This window comes from Chaetura pelagica, unplaced genomic scaffold, assembly GCF_000747805.2.
Source record: "Chaetura pelagica isolate M959 unplaced genomic scaffold, ChaPel_1.0 scaffold344, whole genome shotgun sequence".
Classification (NCBI taxonomy): Eukaryota; Metazoa; Chordata; class Aves; order Apodiformes; family Apodidae; genus Chaetura; species Chaetura pelagica.
Window position 1 is genome coordinate 9,375,423 of NW_009953098.1, and position 26,683 is coordinate 9,402,105.

The following is a 26,683-nucleotide window of genomic DNA, read 5'->3' on the forward strand; positions in this document are numbered from 1 at the left end:
TATCATCAACTTTAACAGAAGGTTACTTTTATAATGTTGCTAAGGAAGGAAAGCATCAGTTCTAAACTACAGTGTAACACCAAATAAGATGAAGATAGCTGATACAGATGCATGTTGCCCATGTGCTGTGCTTGAGGAGCTCTGCAGGGATCTGGAAGGGTGTTGCATGTTCTTGCCCTAGGAGCATTCCAGCTCTTGTCAAAGCATAAACAGATTTCCTATCCCAAGAGAAAGTCCCTTTTTCCTAGCAAAAAGCCCTTTTGGGGCGAGGTGGGGAGAAGTGGGCCATTGGTTACATTCCCAGCCTTTGGGAAGGAGCATCTGAGAGCCTAACATGGGCAGAAGGGAGCAGGGAACCAGCACATTTGGGGGTTGTTGTTTGTTGTCAAGCAGTGTTTACATTTCATACAGAGAAAAGCATGTCCTGCAAGGGGAAGCACAGCAAAACTATAAACTCATAGGATACCTGGACACTCAATGTGAAAACAAAGGAGGGGGTAAAAGTTACAGGTCATGCATAAAAAAAGGGATGAGAGGGCAGAAGAGCAGTTACCTGTTGTGCTAATCACAAGTTGTGAGGAGGCAGCACTGTGCAACAGACCTTCCCATGCGCTCTGACAGGTGCTCCAGATCTGACTTCCCAAAGGAGTTCAAATGTCTTCACGTTAATTGCACATTTTAATCAGTATCAAGGCCACACAGGAACCACAGTATTGCTGGGCTCTAGTTCGCTACAGTCAACTAATGGGGAAAACAAAGGTGGATGGGAAAGCTTCCCCAGTTGTGATTATCTGAAAAGAGGAGCATGGTGCTTTTTGGTTTCTGCTCAATGTCACCTCAATAATGTTTTCATTCAATAAATAGGTACCGGTGCTTTTGAAAAGAATGAAAGCATTAAAAAGTGCCTAAGCTTCCTCTAGGAAACTGCTGCCAAACCCTTTGTGAGTGGCAGTCCCCAGCAGAGTTTGCATTTGCTCCCCGTAGCAGGTACGATGAGGTATTAGTTGCTGCAGATGAATTGTGAATCATGGACCGCTTGCTTACTGGTTGAGTTGTGATTGTTTCTGTTTATTTCCTTACTGGATGGAAGAAAACCTATTTTTTTTTCCTCTGTGATTTTTTTTTTTTGTAACAAAATTCCCCAAACCAACAAAATACGGAGCAAGAAGAGGCAAAGGATCCAGTTCCACTTCCCAAAAAAACACCTGAGGTCACACACCACTGCCAGCAGCTTCTGCCCGAATTCAGGCGATCAGGGACGACTTGCGCCCCGTGTCCTCCCTGCCACACTCATCTGTCTGCTTCAGCAGCCTTCTAACCAGCTTCTCCAAGTCCTTCCTGGATTTAAGCTCTTCCTCCAAACACTGTTTCATCCTTTTGTTTTCCTGTGAGGTGAAAAACAAAGGCATAACGATGCTGTTAACAGCCCTGCACTTTATGGAATGAGGTACTTTCCCACTTTGCTGCCTGGTGCCTCAGAGGAGAAGTATCAAGGACATTTGACAGGTCACTGCCAGCTTGTGAGGATGAACAACATGGGTTACCCGTGGTCCAATCCACTCAAGCAGACCCTTACTACCTCACAGACCTGTACAGAAGTCCCAATGACTTCAAGAAGGCAGAAGCATTCTCCTGGAAACCTAATTTTAGGCTGGGTTCAAGGGCCCTGTTCTCCTGCTGGGGTGTCTCCTACATCCTCTGAGACTACAAGAATTGGTATCCACCAGACCCCTATAAAATGAATAGTCAAGTTGAAAGAGCTTTTAGAGTCGGGGGAAAGTTTCATGTTACCATGAAGACCAACTACTCCTTCCCTCCTGCTGGTTCTGGTGCTCAAATAATTGCTTGATTCAGGGACCTAAACCAGAGGGAAACTAACACCTGAAGAAGCTGAGGGATCAAACCAGCATCAGCAAGACTATTCCTGGGCACCAACCAGTAGAAGACAATGACCCAGTGCAGCCTGGCTGGCTTTTGTTCAACTCCCAGCACAAATGATCCCACTCAAATTACCTGCTTCAGCTCTTTGACTTCATCTTTCAGTGCATAAACCGTGTCAACAAGGCTCCTGCAAGAAGAAATTAAAAATAAAAGATATAAAAAGATGTGGAGTGCAGTAGCAGCAGCATGGGAGCTTTTGTGAGCAAGGTGCTGATGGGGAAGGTGCTTCCAGCTTCTGCTTTGTTCTGCTGCCCCTTGCAAGCATCAGGCTGCAGCTGTTACTGCCCATGAGGGGACTCTGGAAACATAGCTCGGGAGCATTTATAGGCCAGCAGTTCAAAGTTCAGAGCTCTTTTCTCAAAATTCAAAAAAAAACCCCACCTTGTTCTGCTATCTCTAAGTTATCAACAAAGGTCTGTGGCTTTGGCTTCCTTGTTTACACTACTGCAATAAATACCAATTATTTTAAAACTAGAAATGCCTGAGCATCTTGCAAAATGGCCTTGAATCCTTGAGGTTATGCTGCAAACAAACAAGGATGAAAGGAATTCACTGTCTGGCTTAGAAAAGGAGTAGATCAACAGTCATCCAGATGCTGAGGCTGGAAGCACTCACAGTCAGGGTGCCATGAAGGCTCCTGAGGGGTAGCAGCAGCCCAGTATGTCAGCAGTTAAAAAAGAAAAAGAGCCATTTGTTTGGTTCTGTCCTCACTGACCCCATTAGCTACATCCGGATAAGCTCTGGGACTGGATAAACTGGCTCTCAGGGCAGCACACAGACTCCCAGAGGGCTGCAGCCACGTCAGAGCAGCTGGGAAGGCAGATCTGCTCTTCAAAAGGGGCAAAATAGCAACTGAAATAGCCTGGCGGCTCTTGCCAGGACTGAGGCAGCAGTCAGGGACACCAGCTCCTCTCTTCTCCAGAGATGCAGGTGAGAGGATTACTTTAAAAGTCTTTCCAAAAAGTGGCCCAGGGATCTGTACTGGAGAGCAGCCACACTTACTTTTCCTCCGTGACAGTCTGGCCGTTGCTTCGTGTTTCCTCTATGATGATTTTCTCTTCCTCAGGAAGAAGGACTTGGGGGATGGAGTCTTTACGGGAGCCTGTGCACAAGAATTAGTCATAAGGAAGAAAAAAGGAGACTTTTCCCTGATGCCCAGGCCACTCTAGAGAGACAGCACAGCAAATGCAGCCTTGTTCTCCGGCTCCTCTGATCTGCTGGGGCAGGCAGGGACACAGGGTCTGGAGCAGCCCCCAGCTGTCTGCCATGGTTGCAAACAGCCTTATACCTACAAACTTGGAGCTAAAGCAGTAAGCGGAAAGTTTTCAGGAGTGCTTATTGCATCCAAAGCTACATCATGACTTATAAATTAAATAATTTGATCAGGGTCAAAAGCTCTCAGGAGAAACATGCCCTCCCTTTTTAAAATACACCATTATTTGATAGTTCAGTGATTTAATTTGACATTCCACCACCAATGATAAACAATTATCTTTCCAGACTTGAAGATGCTAGGTAGGTTTTTATGAAGCAGCTTGCTCTTAAACATGCAGCTGATTGGGAGATAATATTCATGCTTCCTTTCTAAAGCTGTATGCAACCCGAGATTACCATCAGGTTTTCAGTGCTGACAGCCACAGGCACTTACTATGTTTGCTTAATTCCTAACAAGAGCTGGTGAAATAGCTGCATCTCATCTGCCCTCCTACCTACTTCATTCTCTGTGTTTAGAAGAAAAAACAATGGCAACTAAACCACTAGATAGATGAAGCTCCCTTATCTTGAAGATTGAACACCATACAGTTTCCTAGCATGAGTCTCGTTGCTGTATGATGCAACCATCTGTTTTTTTTTCCCAGAGGGGTTATCAGCATTACAGGCAGAGTAAGAACTAAACACTCTTGTTGTGTGCCCACCTGAGCTGGGGGCTTGCTGGAAGCCTGCCCCAGTACAGTATGCCTCAATCACCTTCAGAATCTGAGCATCTTCTTCCAGCGCAGCCGTACCTGTAAAACATTGCAGACACCAGCTGCTGCCAACAGCCAAGCACTTGGGCTGCATGTCTCCCAGCCTTTGCTCCCAAGTCCCCTAATAGAAGAGCATGCTGTCTCCTTGACTGACACTGTCTCCAGGACTTTGCCTAATTCCTTTCTGAGGTCCTTTGCATCTTCTGCCATTTGCAATGTCCTGTTGCATTGAGCACCCTGGCTAAATGGTAGAAAAATGCACTTCTAGCTGCTCATCTCAGCAAAACTTAAGGGGTGATGCCTGACTTTGGGTGCAGGGAGCATCAGGAGATGGGTAGGCAAAGCAGCCCTGCTCGGAGGTGTCCGGTACAGCCTGCTCAAAGCAAGACATGGAAACATGAAGTCTTCATTTCCAGCCTTAGCTCAGTGCTGTCTTCTTGAGGGAGACAACTAACCTTCAGGTTTTATACCACAGCAGGTCACTGCTGTGTGACCATGGCCTTTCATGGAAAAACCCCGAGAAGCATCCCAAGTGGACTTCAGGGAGCTTTCAGCACATCCCTCTTTGCCCGTGAACACCCCTGCAGGGATAAGGCCTTTTTTTGTTCCTTGATGCCCCGTGGAAACTGTTCCAGGACCTGCTGTCATGGCCAGGTAAGGGTTTGTCCCAGCTCTCAGATGTATTTTTACGACTATTGATGTGCAGTTTTACTGCAACTTTTAACTACTTGGAAGTAGTTCCTTGGCTTTGTATCCAGAACAAGACCACCCACAACCTGAGACCTTGTGTTAGCAATCACGAGGAAGATGGTAGCTTGTCTGGCACTCATAACTGGGAGGGGATCTGTCAGAGGCTGAGGACCTGTGTGCTTCCAGAAGCTTCCTGTGCTCAGGAGCACCCAGGCTTGCTCACAACGTGAGCATCCTGTCACATCCTGCACTGCAAGAAAGGCCATTCTCAAATATATGTCCCATGGACATCACTGAGCACACAGAAACTCCAATAAGAAGAGAAAAATACAACACTTACTTTTTCGAATAACAAACTCTTCATCAGATGGTTTTCTCTCAGTTTTCCTTTTTGGAAGAAACTTCTTCATTGTTTTTGGACTTTTGCTGGAATCCTATAGAGAAACAGACTCATGTTGAAGCAGAACCACAGGCAGCCCCAAGAGTGGAGCAGAGCAGCTACCCGAGTTACACACAACAACACATTAGAGAACTACAAAGCAGACAATGACAAAGCTGGGGAAAATGATGCTTTTAGCCTTTCCCATGTGCTAGTTGTGTCCCTCTGCTCCCTGGAATAGCAGCAGAACTCTCTGGAGCACCTGCAGGTCTGGGACAGGACAAGCTCCTTTAGTGAATTCAACCCTCAGCTAAGATCCTTAGCCAAAGAATTCAAACACATTCACAGCACTTTTAGTCTGCTTACCAACTCTGGGGTCTTTGTTGGAAAAGCCTACAATCTTTCCTTGACTCAGTTTGATTTCTAATATGAAACAGTCGACAAATGACATTGCTTCTAAATGCACACAATTTGTATGAGAGTATAAATCCCCCACACATACACAGAGAACAAACAAACATGAAGTTAGTGTTTGCTACGACTCCACGAGTAAGAAACACAAGCTTTTATCTCCTTCACTGAGTTACAAGTCTTGCCGATCGGGAGAGAATTAGTGTATTAGTAGGTTGCAGGCAATCAGGAGTCTATGCAGGAGAGGAGACATGCCAGGCAGTTTAAATACCACAATACTAAATCCTTCTTAAGAGTTACCTCAAAATGCATTTGCCAGTTGACACTGAGTCTTGCAATAACTTACAGATACAGCCAGGCAAGATTAGGGTTGTGCAAGCATGAGAAGCATGAACAGGAACAAGCATTCTTTGCCATGACAAGCCAAAGAGATGTATCTACCCTTACCTTTAAGATATAAGACATCCTCTACAATGAATATGCAAAGAAAGAGAAGATGAGTGTGAGAGACTGATGGTTTTATTGACCAAGTCCATTAAATCCACAATTCTAAAAGACATTTCAATGTTAGTCCTGTGATTAATGTGGCACACCCTGTACTGGTTTTTGAGCACTACCAACATGCAAAGGAGCAAGTTGCCATGCAAAACTGAAAAAATTACATGTGAAACACATGGTAAGTGGGCATTAATACACTCAAAACACGTCAAAATAGAGAACATGCCTATGTTACATGGTTAGTAGTAGGTTTCTGTAGACGTTGGTTGTCTAAAATGGTGCTTAAAAACACAGGACCCATTGGTGCATGGCTGGCTCCATCCGAGCCCCAGGGAGCACCCTGGGGTTTGGCCCCACACTCAACACCGGTCCTGTGTTCTCCAACCCAACCCAGCTGGGATGATGGGATGCTCTGCCCACCCTGGTGACAGTCCCCCAGGACTGCATCCTCTCAAAGGGGACCCCCTTGAGGGACCTGCCGTTCTCCCCAGTAACTTGCCAGCGCCAGGCACAGCAACAAGGCCCTCCTGCAGGTCTGGCCAGCAAAGTAATGAATCCTGATGTTATAAACCCTCCATGTAATGCAAAGCAGGCCACTTAAAAATAAATAAATAAATAAATGTTGAATAAATCATCTGTGAACCTTTTTCACTTTGCTAACCTGAATCCAGACACACCGCTTTACCCACAGCACCTGCTCTGTCATTTCAAATGATTACTGGAAATGGAACAGGAAAAATGACCCAATTTCAATGGAAATAACATGAGTGCTGTGCAGTACGCAAGCAGGTTCTGGGGTTTCCTGAGCACGGCGAGCTGCAAGGAAATGCACGACTGTGCCATCCCGTCCTATGCTGCTTGAAGCCAATTAAAGTAACACTGGATGTCTGAAATTCTCTAATCTTCTAATCAAACCTCCCCACTCCCTTCTCTGCAAATAACCTTTGAAATTTGAATTCCTTCATTGTACCATCATTACAGGAAGGTGACTTCATTATAGGAAGCTGTTAGTACAGTTGATTGTGTGCCCTACTTTAATGTAAAAAGAAAAGAAAAACACAACAGTGAAATAGGAATCCTGCTTAGTGACCAAGCACCCAAGAGGGAGGGAGGAGACAGATGCAGATCTGCCTGGGCCAACAACTGAACTTATTTTGTATTTGTCATCACAGGCACATGTCCACGAGTCACTCCCCTCAGGGGGAAGCTGCCCTCTCGGTGCAGGCTGGACTTACTGGGTACCAGGCTGCCTGCCTAGCTCTGCCCTGGCTCTGGTGGACCCACTGGCTATTGGGTTTCCACCAAGGTGATGAGCTCAGCCTGTTCCCATGCAAACTTTCACACCTTGCATGCTGCCATCCTGCCTGCAGCAGCATCCCACCCCTCGGCGCTCCCTGCCTGCTCGGCCTCTGTGGCAAAAACTTCTGCCCTGCTTTCAACACAGGGAGTTTAACTCCTGCTATGCACAGCAGGGGACAACTGAGAGACTGCAAAGGACCAAGGTGTTAATGATACCGCTCAATCTGTGGCTTTAGCCTACCTTATAAACAAATATCAGCCTTGCACTTCCATGCAGAAACATTTTTTCTCTAATCAAACCTCTTCCTGTATTTTAATTCACCACACAAGCAAGAAACGGTTTCGCCTACGTTAGGGATTTGGACCACACAGACTTTAAGGATCGTTTCCAGTCTGCTCGGTTGCTTTTTGAACAATTTAATTCCCAAAGAGAATGTGATGTTTTACAAATGTTAAGAAATAAATCAAACAAAATGCCATGAGGTTGCCTAAAATCTCTACCTGGAGCAGCGGACCCACAGCCTGCCTGGCTGCTGGGCCTTCATCCCTAAGGACTAGGGGGGTGTGACCCCCTCTTTGTCCCTGTCCCCACTGGCAGCCCGGACAGTGACACTCCCGGGGCTGCTGTACCAGGAAGGGTGGCTGACTCAGAACTGGAGTGCTCGCTCCGCAGAGGGAACGTTACCACAGTTACTGGTGAGTAATCCCAAAAGTTTAACGTGAGGTAGGGAAGGAGAGTACTGCAGTTGCAGCAGGGGGTGAGAATGGGAGCGGGGTTGTATTTTGGGTTTCCCCACGCTGCCTCCCACCTTGGGGTTTCTGTGGGGGAAGCGATTCCTCAGGTCGCTGCCTCCCAGCAGGGTCTGGGTGTGTAAATGCTGGCATGGGTGGCGAAGGAGGGTTGAACCCCATGGCTGCTGCAGGGAGCCCTGCTCCAGCCACCAAAACATGGGATGGGAAGACACGAGAAATATCAACAGGACTTTTTCCTCTTTCTCATTGCTGCTTGATCCTGCAGCACCAGTCTGAGCAACGCTGAGCTGCTGCTACGGCTCCTCTTGGTGCAGAACGTGGTGGCAGGGAGCCTGGCTCACACCCATAGCTGTGACCAAGGCAGAAGGAGGAGGAGGAGGGGAGACAGCTCCACCATGGCACCGATGGGATACAAGGCTGAGGGACACTCCACTGTGGGACTGGTGACATCCAGCAGCCGAGGGTGCTGGCTACAGCAGCCAACAGCAAACATGGGGAATGGGGCTGAGCCTGCAAACACACGTGCTCCTTCTTCCCTTGCAGCACAAAGCCAGCCACAGCAACAAGCAACATCCCCACTAACCTAAGCTTCTGGGTCCTCACTACTGGGACAAGAACCCTGGGCACGAGCACTAGGGAATGCCATGAAACCAGGGCTCTCTGCAGGCAGGTGGGATGGTTACCTCTTTGTAACTCAGTGCTGCCGATGGTCTGAGTGGAGGAGCAGGACGGAGGCAGCTGAGGCTCCAGGGCTTAAGGATTTTGGGGGGTTCCAGAGGCCCACGGACCTGTCCAGCTGAACTAAATGTCTGAGAAAATAGATGAGAACAAACGAAAACTGTTAAAACACCAAACAACATAGAGGAGCAGAGGGAGGTGGACAAGAAGAGTCCATCTATAAGTTGCCACATCTAGGTTGCAACCAAAACAGGGCAGGGTATGTGCAGAATGGTAGAAACACAACATGGTTACAAGCAGAACTGCAGGATGTGTCTGACAGCTGTACACGTCAGCTCTGTACCAAGGTCCACTGCTGAAACTGAGAGACCAGGCAGTGCTGAGACCCTGGGCAGCAGAGAAGCTTGGGGAGGGGTGATGCTTACCGAGTGAGCACTCCAGGACTGTGTTTTGGATATGGTGTTGCATGTCCCTTTGGTCAGCCTTTGCAAGTGGTCCAGCCATTCATGCAAGTCCTGGCTGGAGCTGCAGGACACAGTGATCCGCTCCATCATGTTTCCTGTGGCAGAGGGTTAAATAACCATCTTTAACATGTGGTAGAGACCCAGGAGGAAACACAGTGTGAGCTCTACTTGACACAGCAGCAACCCAGCCCTCAATTTGAAAAGTCCAGTGGCTGCAAATGGACAAAGATGTGACTGCCCATCAAGGGATGATGGGAGAATCCATAGGAGCAGCACAGGAAAAGGGAACTGGCAAGATGAATGTGTGAGGAATTATTTAAGGTTAAAAGTAAGCAACCACATTTGCACAATTAACTGGGCCCTGACACCAAATGCCACCAGCACAAATAGATGCACTGCAGCCAAGTCACTGAGCATGACAACTGTGTATAGGTACAAGCAATGAGATAAACTGAAGGGGAAAATTGGGAGGAAAACTAGGAAAGCTACCTGATGACCAGAGCTGTTAGTCTGACAATAAATTAAGTGCTCATAACTGCATGGGATAGACCCAGGATGCAGATGGAGCATGCATGCTACAGAGCAGTGCTAGTGGGGCCGCAATCAGCCCTGGCAGGATATTTGTTCCATATGAAACACTACAACCTCCAGAAGCAGCCCAGTGCCAGAGACAGAGCTCAAGAGCACTGAGAGGAGGTTGCCTCGAGCAGGAGGCAGATGCTCAGGAACTCAGACAACACAAAGTAAAAGAGCTAAAAAGAGCTTTGTGCAGCGTGTGGGGACACAAGGAGGACCAGTACCTCCGGTGGAAGCTGCTGTTGGAAGTACAAGGATGTCTCCATGTAGGGGCCACACTGACCTGCAATTTCAAACATGTGCTCGTTCCCTTCGGCATCTTCCAGCTTTGTCAGCGTCATTCCTGTCAAAGGCAGCTTTCCCTAGGACAAGTGAGGAGGAGTCAGTGTCTGCATCTGCTTCCCAGCAGGTGCTGTTCTGCTTGTTTCTGCTGATTTCTTTCTCTTTGGGAAATGCCATTAAAAACTAGTTTGTGAAAGCTTCACACTGCAGGAAGAGCCTCCCTTAATGTACGGATCTAGATTTCCCTGCACAACTAGGTCAAACCCCAGAGAAGAGGCTCCCATTACAACTGAGTCATTCCTGGCTCATCTGCCGCCCCTTCCCTTCACTAGGTGCAAACCCTTTTTACAGCCAAGTCAGGATGAACTTCCTCTGGTTTTTCTGAAAGCCTCACCTGTCCCTCTGTTTTGCATGCTGAACTACTTGCTCACCTTACTCACCACTGGTGGGTAAAATCTAAAAACCCAGCCAAATCCTTCCCAAATCTTTACCATCACCCTTGTATATGACAAACGACACAACATCCTTTCCCTGGGGGCACTGACTGTTTCAGGCAACTGAAGCAAAGCCAAGCTCCCAACAGCCCGATTGCAGCCATGCCAATGGTAAAACACAAGACATACAGTGCTTTGGGGTGCCCCATGGAGTGAAAATGTTTGGCTCTGTACAGTGGGCTTTATAGCAGTGAAGTATTTTCCAGAGATAGCCCAACCCTGAAAACCATCTGGCTGGTGGTGTGGGGCAGAACCCTACAGCTGGGTCAGGACACCTTACACACACACAGACACACACACAACATTCTTGAGAACACCATGTAGGACATGCTTCTAGGGTTGTTGTTATTTTTTTCTAATTTCACAGCATTCACACTTACCAAATGCTGTTTAACCAGGTGGCAGGACAAAGGCACTAAGTGTCCTGGCAGGCATGTTAAACCAAGCCCTGTTTCCTAGCCTGGGGCATTTGCATCACAACAGAGAGGTTTCAGGAAAGAAAGGATTTGAATTTGATAAGAGCTATCTGACTTCCTTTTTCACACCTAACGCCTCCCAGCTTCAAATTAAGCATGCCTACCTGATAGATGAACCCACTCATCCGTGGGCTTGCAGACAGCATCAGCAAAACGTTTGAAAACAACAAGAAATACCGCTCTTCCTTCTCCTGCGGGGAAAAACGTTGAGGTGGGTCCAGTTTGCAATGCATCACAAACAGCTTCCTCCAGCATCCTCCAGCAAACTGAACCTGCTGCAGCTGGAATCGCAGCCTTCCACAGACCACCCCCAAACCGATTATTTTGGCTGTTTTTCTTGACAGCATCTCATTTCTGTACTAGCTTTTCCTGCATACATTTTGCCTGCATCCTGCTGATCCTGACAATGCTACTGACTCTCTCTTCCAATAACTTCAGAGTGCCTCAGAAGACTAAGACCTTATGTCCCTCAGCAGTTCATGCCCCAAACAAGACTTGGGGATTAGACTCTACAGGGCTTTGTTTTACAGGTCTTCCCTTCCCATGGGAAAGTTGCTACAGCAAGCAATTCAGTGCCAAGAAGCACTTTCCCAGACAGCAAACACCAAACATGGTTTTAACAACCCTGGTGAAGGACTGTGTTGAGCAGTGGTGTGATGCTTTGGGACCAGCAGCACAGGAATCCCTCCAGTTCTTTCCAAAGCACAGTCAGCTCTGGAGCGGGACGTCACGGCAGCCACCACGCTGTAAGCAGGACGTGGCAAAATGGTTATGCTAATGCACACTTTTAAGTCAATCTCATTTCTCAGAGTAAGTCACAGGGGGAAAGCGCGGAATTAATGTGCTGTATGACACTGAGACACTTCTGCTTGAAAAGTGTGTCACTGAAGGCCTGAAGCTGAGTCCCCGGGGTGTGACGCAGCGCCTGGCTCCAAGGACGTGCACAGCCCCATTGCACAGCACTTCTCCAAGTAAAATTATTTATCAGCATTATTTGTCAGCACTTGGCTGGCCTGGGGTGAGAGTTGCTGCCACCTTGCACCACTGATCCCATGAGCAAAGGGGGCATTTGAACCCAATGTCTGTAGCCAGGAGACAGGCCACTGAACTCACCTCACTTCCCCCACACTGTACCATAACCTGGGACATGTAGATGATGTTTCCCATTGTTTTTATGTCCTCTCCTTCCCAGCGCTGGATGGATTCAGAAAGGATCTGCAGTTCAAGCTGTTTCCTCTTCCTCAGCTCCTGGCACTGCGACTGGGAATCACAGCAGGGCACTTTCTTAGCCAAAGGGCAAACCCAAACCACCCCAACCAAGATGGTTTCACTAGCAACGCTCCAACAGCCACGTGGGCTCAGGGCTGGTCACATCAAGAGATGAGGAAAGCCTGTTTTGGCTCTGTCAGACAAAGTTAGTTTAAAAAAATCACACCCTAGTAATTTATGAAGTAATGAATATGTTAAAATGTCAAAGAAATTGCAAACTGTGCTGAGCAAACTTTTCCTTCCAAACCAGTCCTACCTTTGAGAGTACAGGGTCACATTTTCCAAATCAAGACTGAGCAGAGCTAAATGCCTCTAATTTTGCTGCTGCTCAGAGACATTTTGCCCATTTTGCCCAAACAGCAAAGAGAATTATACTTGCAGCAATGCAAATCCCCCACAGATCAGATGGGTGGATATTTTCTAACCAAAATTTGCAAACCCAAAAGCAGGACTTGGTGCAGTATTTCAGCAGTGAAGTAGCACAAAAATAAGTTTTCAAAGGTGGCATAGCTGAAAAGACTGCACCAATGCTCAGCATCTGGGGACTCGTAGAGCTCCATGGAGCAGCCAGGCCTTCAGCAGTTTTCAGGAAGCAGAGGACAACGCTGACTGAGCAATGACAGCCCTGCAACTCCAAGCAAAACTTGCCTTAACTGACCCTCTCCTAACAGGGAAAATTGCTGCAAAGCCAAACCCGAGCTCATTTTTTACCAGCTGCTTGTTTATTTTCCAAACCCCTGTTTCTGACAGAGATCTTCCTCCTTTCCAGCTCATTTCTATACAAACTCTTTAGACTATCCAGATCTTCAAAAGGAGAGGCTGTATTGTGTCTAGTCTGAAAACACACACTTTTGAACCAAACTGCGGGGGCTTCCTCTGGTTTTGCAATTGCTGTGGGTTTCAATGGCTCTCCGGGGTGTCTGAATCCAATGTTTCCAGGATGCAAATCCATATAAAAAACACAGCAATCCATCACCGTCTGTGCAGATGTGACAGATGTCCCTGTCCTGCCATCACTCAGAAGCATCCCTGGTCCCACCACAGGACCATGTGTCCATCACGAGGGGCATCTCTGCCTATTTAACCTCAAATCTGCACTGAACCTTTTTCAGCTGTATTATAATCATATTAAATTGCTCTGTGCCCAACTACACATTTCAAGTAAAACCATCATTTCTGAGCATTCCTGAAGATTAATGACACCTTGTAATTTAAAAGAATTATTCCCCTGTTATCTACTAGAATAAATGGAAAGGGAACTGAGTTTCTAAGTAAATGTTACATGATTGCCCTTTCCTGTTTTCTATGAACTTTCTCCTCCCCATCTTTTATCTGCACTACTAAGCACTGAAAACTTGCATCTGCTGTGCTAAGGAAGGAAGTTGGACCACATCTGGAGTGGTTATAGTGAAAGGTATTCAGTGGCTACAAAGTGAGAGAGTCTATAGGTTTTTTAATAACTGAAAAAAGCTTTGCCGGGTAAAGCCTTTGCACACATGGGTAGCTTTTCCCCCTCTTTTTCATCTCAGGACTTTGAGGGGTGTAGGTAACACAACTCACTGAAATAGGATTGTTATCTCTGACTCATCCCTTCGTTGCTGCTCTGTTCACCAGCCAATGGCCACAGCACCTGGAGCCACAAATTACCTGCAATATGGTCAAAGCCTCCTGATGCTTGGGGAGCAAACCGCAACAAAACCAAGAGTCACTCAACGGGCTCAGATGGGTTGAGTCAGACACTTGTGTTAACCTTTCACAGCTCATCTAAGGGAGCGAGAGGTGGTCTAGTTTCAGGTGGTAAATGGTTAGGGTTTGGAGGGAAAAGGAGACGAAACGGACCCCGCTGTCATCGCTGCCCACATGTGGCTTTCTGCAGCACAGAAAGTCAGAGATCCTCTGTTTCTGCTGCTGGGACCATGGAGCCAGTGTGGAACTCCTGAAACTGCCACTCTGGCAGCTCAAGGCTTAAAACTTTAAATTAAGATGCTTTATAACCCATCTTTTCCATGCCAAGAGACCTTTTTTTCTAATGAGGAGACAAATGTCAGGCTTGACTCATTCTTTGTGAAATGCAGCCCTGAAATGGAGCGCTCTATTTTAAGAATTGCCACCTACCACAAGGGACTTGAAGGATGTGATGGCTTTCAGAACCTCTTCGTGATCTGCATGCGCCTCCTGGTGAAGAGAGAGAAAAATCCCTCAGCAGCAGCTGCAGCTGCCTTGCACAGCACCCACTGCCCAGCAGAACCAGGCTCCCTCAGGTACCAGAGTTGGCTTCCTTACTGCCCTGGTCAATGTGACCTCTTGCGCCAGGGAGGAGAAAACAGGATACTGGCCCTTATCTCCGACTGCAGCTGCATGCTAGTACACTCTCAGCACCTCCTCTTGGGCATCTAAGGCTACATCACCAGCTCTTCACCATCCAGATCATGCCAAGCAAATCCTGAGGTTTCTAGGTTGTCGTGATGGAGCTGTCCCTGCAGCTGTCAAAGGGTGCCTGGGATGGCTCATCTCTGAATGGGGGATGAGGGCTGCTCTGGACAGACCTGTCCCATCTCCAGCTGCACAGCAGTACAGGGAATGCTATGGCATACATCCACACTGCATACATCTACGCTGCATCCATCCATACTCCTCCCACGGCATCACAGTTTAAACCTCAACCCTACTGATTCATGCAACAAAACCCCCACATTTGGCCTAGAAGCTCAGAAAAACAGCTGATGTGTGTGTCCCCAGATCCACTGCTGACCCCATACAGCATCCTGCAATGAGTTGCAGGTGGCTGCAGCCAAACTCAGCACAGTCCCTGCAGCCCAGCTAAGACAAGTGAGAGTGGGTCAGGTCAGTCTGGTTTGTGCCTACAGGGCAGGCTTTTCTGCCCCCTCCTATGCAGAAAACCCCTTGGCTCAAGCACAGAGGATTTAATCCTCTGGCTGGCATGTGGATTTGAATGATCATGGCTACACATGCTGAGTAATTAACTGCTAATTAATCCTGGAAGAGGACAAAAGCAAACTCAGTTAAAATAGACTGCTACTTCTGTTTTCTTCATCTCCTTGCACCACCCCTGAGGTTTGCAGCCCTGTGGCTGGAGGACCCCAGCAGGTGAGGAGCAGAGCAGAGACCTTTAGAGTCCCTACAGAAGAAAAAATGTCATAAAGCAGGTCTGCCACCTGCCGAGGAAGTCTGTCCTCCCTCACTGCTCTCCCTGCTCCCAGGCACTTCCTCCACCCCTGTGTCTGCACTGGCTGCCAGATCGATGTCTGCCCCCCCACAGGACCACCAGCCTCGGGCAAGGGGTGGGAATGTGCCTGTGAGCTGCAGGAGCAAGCAGCTGGGGACAGGATTTTCATGAAATTATAATCAAAACACTGATTTACTACCTGCTGTGCAAATAAATACCAGTTGCAGCCTGACCCTGCACCCTGCTTTGACTTGTGCTGGAAATGGCCCACCCACTGAGAACGAGCTGGGGTGAAGAGCAGGTACTGCCTACCCACAACATCCCCAGACTCCACCGCTTCCCCTCTTTTAATCTGAAAGGTAGATTATGTCCCACAGAGGTGGAACAACTCCCTGGAGGGGCACTCAGTACTTTTAGCAATGTGGTGCTCCAATTCCAACGGGCAGAGGTACCTCTTGCAGCTCACGGGCAGCTCTTGCAGCACCCGGGGGCAGAGCCTGCCCGGCAGCCCCACATCCCACCTACCTCCATGTGCCGCTCCAGCTCCTGCAGCAGGGTCACATATTTATCCAGCCTGAGGAAGGGTTTGCTGAGGCTCATGGTTAAGATGAGAATGCCTGGGGTGGCCGCACCCTGGCTCTCCATGAACTTCTCCAGCTCATCACTATAAATAGAGACAACAACAAGCAGGCAGGCTCGCCGCTGCTGAGGTCTGTGTTTTGCTGCCTCCCACGCTCTCCTGCTGGCTGGGGCTCTGCTCTGAGCTCTGCCTTTCCAAAGGCAGCACAGCCTTCCCTCTGAGCATCACCCCACTATAGACCCAGTCTTTCCAGCCAAGCAAGACCCCATTCCCCAGGGATGCAGAGGAGGGTGCTGGGGGGTGTTGGTGTGCATAGGCTCTGGGGTATGTGGGTGCTGGCAGCTGGTCCCCCAGCAGAGCAAGGTGGCACAGGGCCAGCTGCCTGGTGGACAGCAGGGGCTGCAGAGGCTGCTGCTGTGCTGGAGGACACTGCAGCAACATGACAGGACCCTACTGAGAGCTGTGATGCTGTAGTGAGCTTGTACATCACTCTGAAAAACACAGCTTGTGTGTGTCAGCACAGAAGCCAAAGCTGATCCTTTGACTGATTTAAGAGAAGGGATCAGACTGAAGAACATGAATGAGTCCTTAAAAGGAGCCAAGTTTTTTGCTAGGCTGAATTAAAGAGGGATCTCAATAGGTTAAGTACATATATTTTGAGTTCCCACTACAGAAAAGGAAGACTTAAACAGTATGTCTGTGTCCTGGCTTTCCCATCACTGCAGAGAGGACAACTAAGCTGCATTAGGGATGACACAGTTGTAGCCTTTTGGCTTGGCATGCTCTTCAGCATGACATTATACAAATTCAAGTGTTTACTCAAGCGGGACTTGTTGAAGGACAATCTACCAATGGCCCTGCAAATGAACCATTCAGTCGAACTGCAGCTCAACTATTAAACTAGGTAATTCCAGGAGATGCAATGACCACACTCCTGCAATTATGTGCCCTGCACTGCAGTGCCACAGGGGAACACACTCCCATGTGTGAGCACTTCAGCAGTGGGTCTGAAACGGCATCTGGGCCCTTTAGCAAGTAACAATCACAGGAGATGCTACTGCAAGAGCTGAGGTTGCCTCTGTTTTACCCAAGAGTCCTGTAAGCTCAGACAGGACCTGTGAGACTTGCTCTGGAGACAAGCAGCATAAGTTCCCTCCACACTGGATCCGAGAGGCTGAAGAGGCCCAAGGTCTCAGCAGTTTTCCCAGCAGTAGGATCCCATGCTACGCCCCTTGCCCCATTGTCAAAATACAGGTCAAAGGCCATGCCAGGTCATGAATAATAAAAGTAACTCGTTAAAGGAGAGATTTCAGCCTGGACCTTCCCCTCCATCACTCACCTGTGCTGCGTGAGGACGCTGACGGCGCAGGGGTGGTTGGCGCAGTACGTCAGGTACAGGGAGCGGAACTGGGGCATCAGGCTCATGAAACAGCCTCCCACACGCTGCTGGTTCTCGGGCAGCCTGTGGACACCAACACACCAGCACACAATGAGCCTCTTGACCTGCACCCTGCAGCTACAGCACTCTCAGATATCTGCCCAGGAACCACCTGGGAACATTCCCAGGGCACCACTACAGCGACAAGCAAAATACCCACGCCTGCCACTTGGGAAGAGGGAAGGAAGCCCTCACAAGGGTTTTTGTGGTGCAGTCAGTCATACCACAACCCAGTATCAACCCCAGGACAAGGTGTGACCCAGCATGTCCTGTCCCATCAGCAGAGCTTCAGCTGAGATGCCATAGGCCATTGTGGCTGGTGAGGATGTGTTGGGAAGCACTGGGGGCAATGGAGAGGTGGTGCCACTCTCTGGGCTGCCCAGGAATATGAGAGAGGAGATGTGGAGAGAAAGGGAAGCCACAGCCTGAATACATTTCCAACATTCAGTCTTTTCTCCAGCTCTTTTCAGCCCTTCCAAAGGAGAGGCTGGACTAAGGTCTGCCAGCTTCCCCTGAGGGAAATTACCTCTAATAATTTGCTGTTTGCTCCCTGGCAATCCCCATCTTCATACCTGCCAGATTTCCCACCCTTACATGTGTATGCACCTTTAGTCTAGTGACACTTTCATTCAGCAGATGCCTTAACAGCAGAAACGTCAAGAGTTTATTCTACCTTCCCTCCTGCCAAAGCACTACCTGCTGCCTTTCTTCAATCCTGTTATTTTCTTCTATATTTAATGTCCAAGACAGCAGCCAGGAGGAACTTTAATGAATGTGTCTTCCTATTATTTTTAGCTGCAGTTTAATAGCTTAACACCCTCAGCACGATGGCACAAGCTTACTTTGCAACTTCTTCCAAGGCTTGGTTCAATGTTTGCTGAAATGCAGAGATTTCTTCCACATTTCCCAGCAACGATGCGATGTCCACAGCACTGAGTCTAGAAGAGTCAAACCACCAATTAGCATCAAAGAGATCTTTCTCTCAGGAGCACCCTTATGGTATCTGTAAGCAGTCCTTCCAAAAAAGCCCAAGAATTTATCTTTCCCAGATACACGATTGGATATAAGAAAATAAATCCATGATCTGTGAGCTACAGATCACAGCCTCCCAGAGAAGATGTCTGCTGTCAGGGATTACCTTAATTGGATTTTAATCACTTAATCACACTAATCTTTTTGGATGTTTAGCTAACAGACAACGACAGATGGGACTTCAGCCAGGGATGGGGAGGGAGGTGTGTGCACAGGCACAGAGACAGCTTTGTCTTCAGGGACTCATGCTGTGTGTTTCCCCTTGGGAGGAGGGTCCTACAGAGCTGTCCCTCAGGTAGGACTTGCCTTGTTCCTTGAACGAGGTTGGACTTTTCCTAGCCAGAACTAATATGTCTGCTTCTGTCATCCTCAGAGCCACTCTCATACCACCCTCATTTAAGCCATTTTTTGCCTAGAAGGCTGAGAGCATGACAAATTTTCACAGCTGAATACATCCCACATGAAGATACAGGGAAGAAAGGAGAGGTTTAAATACAAAGGCCTTAAGACACCACTCTCCTGTCTCTCTGGACAAAGCCTAAACATCTGCCCTCTGTCCAGGATGCCTGGGGGCTGCCTGGTCCCACAGTGCTCTCAGCCAGAGGGACCCTGGCCCCAGTCACAGCCACACTGATGGGGTGACCAAGACAGCACTCTTCAGAAGAGATGACTGTAAAGCTGAAGCAGTAAGCAGGAGCTGAAGTTGACTGCACCAGGTCTTTTATGCAAGATGAAACCACGGATAGAAATCTGCTGAGAGGCACCAGTGTGCTGCCTGTCGCTGCCTGGGTAAGGACAGGACGGCGTGTGCTGCCTCTGCAGCTCTGGCCAGCACGGACAGAAAGCACCGGCTTCTTTCCGCAGTGAGCCCTGACAAAGCCCCCCAGTCACTGCTTGGTCTAAGGAATGGGAGCACGTTCTTCCCAAGCATGAAGGTACTTTAATCCAATGGCTGTGCAGATGGGGAGACAGGGGAGTCACTTCTTGCTGGGCAGCAGTTTGGACTTAGCAAGAGGCAACTGAACTGCAGAGAACAGATGCTGTCACATGCGAAAGGAAGAGATGCTGCCGAGACACTGTTGGCGGCTGAGAAGTCACAACAAGGCAAATTACAAGAGAAGAAGCCATGCAAGGCATTCTGCTGGGAAACGTGCATGCTGGGACAGCCACACAGGAGCCTGCAGATGGATTGTAACAGCCAGGTGGAAATGCCCATCTCTAACATGGCCCAATGCCTGCACGATCGCTGAGGAATAGGAAAGAGCAGAAACCTGTACAACAGAGGTTTTTCTGGTTCACAGAAGCTGTGAGGCTTTACAAGAAGAGCAGTAACAGTCCCTAAACATACAAAAGCAGGAAAGTAATGAACTATGGTCGATTTTACAGGGTTCTCTCCACCTCAGATGCTCTCATATCTTACTTATCATAAGATTGCAGGGGTCTTAAGTAAGTTCCCAGAAGTGACTGTAGTTCCTTCGCATAATCTCGTTCTGTTTCCAGAATATTTTGCAACACCTAGGGTGAGAGACAGAGCACCGAGTACATCTTAGTACTAGCCACTAGGTCAATGGAACATGACATCAGCTTCCAAGTGTGGAAAAGCATGGAAGTGTATTTTAAGTCTATAAATTACATTTGTTAACGCAGAACCCAGAATACTCAGGAAAGATCTGGAGAGTCCAATTTTGGGATTTTACTTTGCAAACTGGGGGAGGCCCGGAATGCAGGTCTTAAGGGCTGCTTCTTCTTCTCTGGCAAAGCACGAAGACAATGTCAGTTCAGACCTGAGTTAAGTATTTGACCCCTGAGAGGCTCATGCCCAACCCTGCATGCATAACTGGCTGCCCAGGTACGCAGACAAACAATTTGTGCACGTGTCCTGGGAGCACTGCTCGCACAAAGGCAGGCAATGATTTAAATGCAACAGTGGCTGGACCAAGCTCGTTCCTGAGGCAGCTCAGGAGGGTAGGGCACAGCTCACTTGCCATTTCAAGGATGTGCAGAGTTGGTTTTGGTCCACCTCAGCAGCCTGTCTCTGGCAGCAGAATAGGCAAACCTACTGCTTGTATGCTCCCAGACAGCACTCAAGATTCTCCATGTAGAAGAGCTCTGAAGACAGTGGAGGTGGTTCCCAGCTCTCTGGACATACTGTTTCTGCTTTGCCTTGCTTGAAATATATTTAGACATGCTGATGAGCACGTTCCATCTCCGGCACAGAAAGCCAGGGACGTTCACATACAGGCATTTTAACTCTCTGACATCACAGGGCTGCTCTAGCCTGGACATAGCAGGAAGGTACCTGCCCCGCTTTGCCAGACATCATTGCTCCAGTAGCAAGACAGCAGAGGAGGTGATGTCTCTCCAGCCCTTCTGCAACTGCAGCTCACAGCCCAGCAGGCTGACCTTCTCCAAAGCCAAGCCCAGTTAACAAGCCAGGCTGTGAGCTGCAGACACTGCCCCTTCTCTGAGGGCTGCAGCTGCTGGCAGAGGCATAGAACAGGCAGCTTGGGGTGTAACATCTCCAGCCAAACCCAAGACAGGGATCAAGGATCAGAGCTCTAATTTGACTTGCTTCATGCTGTGACATTTTCTCCCCATATTTATCAACAGGAGATAGCCACCAGTTGATGGCAAGGATTGGACCAGAGACATCATGCCTTATTCCCCAATACTGATCTCAAAGCTGCCACCTTTGCTATGTTATCTCAGTCACCTACTTTGAGTTTCTCTTTCTGATATCTTGCAGCAACTTACATTTGTGGTTTATTTTATTGATAGCCCTGAATCAAGGAAATGGCAACAGCTGCATTTAAATACAGTCACGCCCCCAATTGTTACAAATTGCTTCAATGATTTCTAAGGGAAGGAGACAGTTCAAAAGATGAATAATACGCTACTTATTGAAATATATGATCAGCACTTTAAAACTTACCACAGGGTAATAATTCTTTGTCAGCTGAGTGCTTTCAAGTCCTTTTAATGCTTTGGGAGAGAGTGGTTTATCTGTACAAAAAAATACATCAATGAATTACAGTGCACAGCTCTAATTACTACAGCAGGAAAAGTCATTGCTGCATCATGTTCAGTAAATGTAACTTCAACCCTGTGAACACAAAACTTCAATTGCAGGGTTTGTTTGCCTGCTTCAGGAAAACCAGGAGCAAATCAAAGGCGTGCGGGACACTGAAGGCAGCTGAGCGAGTCACACCAGAAGCCTCTGCCAACTAACAGGTTTGCTCTGAAATCCCTGGCAGCAGCCCAGTGTCTGGCACTGTTTGGAGCTACAGTGTAGCTTCACCCAGCCCACAAAATTTGGGTTTTAAAACTGGGTGTCTATCAGAAATGCTGCATGCAGTAATTTGTTCCAGGTGATTCACAAGGCACTAGAAGCCGACACCAATCAACGTGCTGAACCCCAACTCCCATAGTCATTTGTGAAGCAAAATCCCTCTCTGAGCTAAGGCAGATTTGAATAAAAAGCTCACACAAACCTGGAAGTCAACTCTCATCTTCTTCTGCATTTGCTAAATCCCTGCAGATGCCTCCAGCGTGGTATGTACGTGCGTACACACACACAGGCACAAAAGTGTCTGCTCCACTTTTCCTTCCCTGGAGAAGCCCCTTCCCTGCCAGCAGCTCAGCTCTGCCAGCTCTCTGGGCACTGTCACCCCTGTGGGCTGGGACAGGCTGGCACCACTGGCCCTGGCTATGCTGCACACCTTGTCCTGAAATGTCTCTGTGCTGCACTGAGCAGCCAAGCTTTCCTTTCTCCCTGCAGTCTGTCACAGAAGGCAATTATTTTCACACTGATAGCAGAGGAGCAGCTTGAAATTGATAAATTTAGCCCCTGGAAACCACAGCTTGATGTATTGTCTAATTATTGCCCTTGTAGAATTTCCTGTCACTTCCACCCGGGAGCCCTGTGCCTCATTTAAAGAGTTGGAGGAGCTTTGCTCCACACAGCTAGTTACTTCCTCCCAAAGGGCACGCTTAGGACACAGTGGAAGTACCGACAGTGTGAAAAACGAGTAACTCAATTTAGAGTGACAAGTCCTGCACTTTGGCGGTGGGGAAAGCAGCTCCCATTGGCTTGCAGGAAGTGTTCCCCTGGGCTACTGACCCCAGGCAGAGGTTCTGGGGCAGGAGAGGGTTAGCTGATGGTCCCTGCATCCATCATTTGCAACATGGCCACAGGTTCTGAGCAAGCAGGGACTGGGGAAACAAACCTTCCTCCTACATGAAATGGGTGCAGGAGAGAGAATCTGGAGGGAAAAGTGCCACAGATAAAAAAAAAATCAGATGGGCTCCTACATCAGGATGAATGGGAGACTTGCCCTTCATTTCAAAGAGGTGCTGTCGTTCCATGCCACTGATTTTCCCCATGGGACTGAAGTTTCCTCCCCTTTTTTAAAAAACATTTCACTTCTCCACTCACTGACTTACTTAGTGACTCCCAGATTGTGCCAGACAAACCTTCAGTCTCTGCCGCAACATCCTGCTCCAGCTCAGACATCATTTCCCAGGGGAAAATGGTGGGAGGAGATGAGACATCCTAGCAATTATTTTTTAATTTAGAATTAAATAAAAACTGGCCTAATTCTGAATACTCCCTCATTAATTTTATTCTTCCCTTCCGAGTGTGGAAGTAAAGATGTCTAAGGGGCCGTACACTTTGCAGCCCATCCCTGATGTCTCATGGCCTTTAAAAGCCAGGACTGATCCTGAGCCATAAAACCAGCCCCTAGCACACAACAGGTCTCTCTCTAAGGTAAGCCCTCAAGGCTTACATTAAGAAATTAAAGTTGGATTTTGTAAACAGAACAAGTTTAGTGTCACACAATGGCCTCAGAAGCACAATGGGGTGAGCTGCTTGAATGGCTACGTAACACCATGGGGCGGTGAGCCAGGGGCAGGCTTCATGTCATCACCACCCACATCTGGTTAGAATCACATTGCAGAAAATGCTAAGGACACTCAAGACAAAACTCAGTAAAGGCAGATGTCACCAGATGGATCATTCCCTCCCTCTTCCTTCCTCAATATCACCTGCAGCCTTGCAGCCAGAGATGCATCTGGGAGAAAATGCTCTGTGTGAAATCAGCCATTGCTATGGACAAAACCAAGGGAACGTTCCCTCTGGCCATGTCGTTTTTGTTGGTTTCCTCACTGGGGCCATGAGCATCCACCAGGATCAAACGTAAACACATTGCCTGCCCAAGGTCCCTAACAAAAAGCTAATTCTGTGCTCAGACACTGGAACAACCTGGCAGCTCCCCAGGACAAAGGGGACCCGTGCAGCCATCTCCAGCCCCCGGTGACATCCCCACTCCTGCACTGCTGGGGCTTGGGGGGCAGCAGAAAGGCCCAATGAACAGGAAAGAGGGAGAAGCAGCTCTCAAACAACTCATGCGAGAGACCAGGCTTTATCCTTCTGGCCTCGTTCATCCTTCCATTAGCCCTCCTGCTGCTTTACGGACACAAAATGGTCCTTAATAAATAGCAGCAATTTCCCAAAGGCACAAGGATCTATGCTGCATTATCCCGCTGTCATTCAATCAGCCCTTGCAGGCAATTTGCTTACCGGTGGATTTGATTTCTCTGACGTAGTTGCTTGGGAACCAGCCTGTTTTTCCATTCAAGGTCCCTTCCCACCAGCCCCCTTCTTCAACCCGAGTGACATAAATAATATCTCCTTTGTTAACAGAGAGTTCATCCTCATTGGTCTGCTTAAAATTGAACCTGGCCTTTACCACCAGCTGATGACTTCCATTCTCGGTCATCTCCTAAGGAAAGAAACATGGAAAAACATTAGTAAATAGTCAAAAAAAGCAGAAGCCACTAGGACAAGCTATTGTTCTTCTTTGTTGTGACAGCTGTTTTTTCAGTATTGCTCTTTATAACAGCAATAATGTCTTGCTTTTGTGTAAGCGTTCCTGTCAGAGGACCACAAGGTCCCTTCCAAGCATTAATTTTGTTTCACAGTGCTAGGGAGGGCAGATAAGAATCCCTCTTCTCATGTCACAGAGAGGAGCCTGTTTGGAAAAGCCAGAAGACTCCCTGCAGCCAGAGCAGCAAAGCTGTGATGGACATGAGAGGAGAACAAGCCCCTCTGGCATGCTCAACCTAGAGGTACCACTCACATCCCTCCACCCCTCCAGCCAACAAACCCTTGATGAAATGATAAATTAAGAATACCACAAGCTTGGACTGCCTCCTTAACACCCCTGCTGACGGTGAAGCTGCGCCGTTGGAGTCAGAGTGGGGACCTCCAGCCGCAGAGCTAAGAGACGATAGATGTGAACATGGCCCTTTTGATGGTTGATCTGGTGAAGTAAAAGCAACATCTGAGTTTTACCCAACTGTCCATCGCCCCTCTGCATCACATCAAAGAGTAAAGCCCATAAAGAAAGCAAGAACAAGGAACAACAGCTGCAGGATCACCTATCAGAGCAGAATAGCAAGTACACTGCATCTCCAGTGTGAGTACTCCTAGTGAACAGTGAGGATGGTTTTGCTGGGCTGGCTTAACCCTTCCATGATGGAAGAAGTTGAATCACATCCCAAGGCTCTCCTAGGTTGTGGCAGCACTGCTACCACACATCTGATCACAGTATGTTTTTGAAATACCCCTTAAAACTGCAGGAAAACAGAGTAACAGCCCAGTGCTGCCCAACTGGGAATGCTTCTGGGATCTAAGCCTTGTTGAAGGTGTTTCAAAGTTTAGCACTTAGGTCACCTCTGCAGCTGCAGCGTGGGCTGCCCTGTGAGTGGGGAAGAATGCTGAACAGCTGGTCCACACAATTGCTTCTCTATTTAGATAAGTCCTTCTGGGTTCATTATGCAGCTGAAGGAGGCTAGGCACAATTCTGATGACTGTTTGTGAACTGTTGCCATTACCATGTGAGAGAGGGATTCAGACCATGATGCGGAAGGGCAGGAGTGTCACTCCCAGGAGACTGACAGCCCATGGAAAGGCTCAGACCATCCCAGCAGCTCTTGGAGTTGCCTCCTTTGCATGCTCGAAGCTCATCGTTTTGCAAACTGGTCTCTGGGCTTGTTCCACCCTCCATCTGCCTGATGCTGGTAATAATGCTGCTGGTCTCACACATCTATTTTTCACAATTAGTGATTTGTAAAAAGTTTCCTGGTCACAATTGCTTTGTTCTGAGGCTGAGTCAGTGGCCACTCATCATCAAAAGAAGTCCTGGCTCCTGCAAGACCTAACAGTACTCATCCCCAGAATCCTACTTCAATGCTGCAGAGCAGTAAAAACATGGGATTCAAGCCACCACTTCTCTACTACTGTACCTCATACAACACTCAGACCACCTCCTTTCTATGTGTCATGGTGCTCAAATGAAGCAACAGCAGACATTATCATTTCAGTAAACCGTGAAGTACTTTTGAGATTTGCCCTGAAGCTTCTTTTTGTATTTAAGAACTTATCTTTTTCCCAGAGCTGTTTGTTTTACACTTGTGATGTGAACCTAGCATGCCTATGGACTTCAAAAGAAGAACAGAGAAAGAGGGGTCTGCAGGCATCGCCCTGCTGGCTCTGCTCGTCCCCTGGGTAACATTTGGAGTTCTCCTTTGAAAACACTGCAAGAGGAGAGGGTGATTAAGCATGCGCAGGAATCAGAAAACACAACAAGAAAACAAGACTGCTCTGCCCCCATTCTCCTCTAGTCTGAATGTCAACATGGAAAAATCATTCCGAAGGGGAAGTTTGGTGGGAGTTACAGGAACTCAGCTGGGCTTTTATTCTCCCCAGAGGATTTGTGTTTCAGTAGGAAAACACTTCATCCTTACACTGGACCTGGAGCAACACAAACTATGAGCTCTTGGAACATGGACTTGCTTTGTCTTTCTCCAGTGCCCTGCACAATGGGGACCAGATCTGTGACTACAACTTCAGGCACTGCTGCCTGACAAACCCCCAGTCATGCCAAACACACACACTGCCTGATCCATGCTCCAGTGATGGACAATATTCATGTTAAATCTTGTGTGCTGTCAGTGTGTCAGCTTTCTTTCTTGCCCTGCTCATTACACAAGTGCCTGATGACCATACTGTGAATTCCCAGCTCCCTGGGCTGCCTCTCTGCATGAAAAACCCACTTTGCAAACACAGAGTGGGCTTTTCTCTCTGAAGCATCCCTGATACTTAAGCAGGAGCAGTCTCAGCTGCTCCCAGCAACTCAGAGGCCAGGAGGGGTTGCCAGGAGGGGCCTGCCAGTGTCAGGGTTTCTTTTCCTAATTCCTTCTAAAT

General features: G+C 48.1%; 1 protein-coding gene across 2 annotated transcripts in view; it reads right to left on the reverse strand.

Moving 5' to 3' along the window:
* Positions 1-1,128: 1,128 nt before the first annotated feature.
* ARHGEF6 (Rac/Cdc42 guanine nucleotide exchange factor (GEF) 6) overlaps positions 1,129-26,683 on the reverse strand; it is a 38,090-nt gene continuing 12,535 nt past the window's right edge. Inside the window, exons 4-22 of one of the 2 annotated variants that reach the window (XM_009997155.1) lie at positions 24,610-24,737; positions 23,996-24,197; positions 21,347-21,417; positions 19,835-19,929; positions 18,225-18,320; positions 17,284-17,406; positions 15,890-16,028; positions 14,293-14,352; positions 12,022-12,168; positions 11,013-11,099; positions 9,940-10,018; positions 9,042-9,175; positions 8,622-8,747; positions 5,836-5,856; positions 4,939-5,032; positions 3,858-3,947; positions 2,944-3,043; positions 2,014-2,068; positions 1,129-1,385 (exon numbers count right to left, since the gene is read on the reverse strand). In XM_009997155.1, the coding sequence (XP_009995457.1) occupies positions 1,245-1,385; positions 2,014-2,068; positions 2,944-3,043; positions 3,858-3,947; positions 4,939-5,032; positions 5,836-5,856; positions 8,622-8,747; positions 9,042-9,175; positions 9,940-10,018; positions 11,013-11,099; positions 12,022-12,168; positions 14,293-14,352; positions 15,890-16,028; positions 17,284-17,406; positions 18,225-18,320; positions 19,835-19,929; positions 21,347-21,417; positions 23,996-24,197; positions 24,610-24,737 (1,988 nt within the window). In that variant the 3' untranslated portion in view covers positions 1,129-1,244. The remainder of the gene's footprint in view (positions 1,386-2,013; positions 2,069-2,943; positions 3,044-3,857; positions 3,948-4,938; positions 5,033-5,835; positions 5,857-8,621; positions 8,748-9,041; positions 9,176-9,939; positions 10,019-11,012; positions 11,100-12,021; positions 12,169-14,292; positions 14,353-15,889; positions 16,029-17,283; positions 17,407-18,224; positions 18,321-19,834; positions 19,930-21,346; positions 21,418-23,995; positions 24,198-24,609; positions 24,738-26,683) is intronic. The other variant, XM_009997156.1, reaches the window with a different exon arrangement.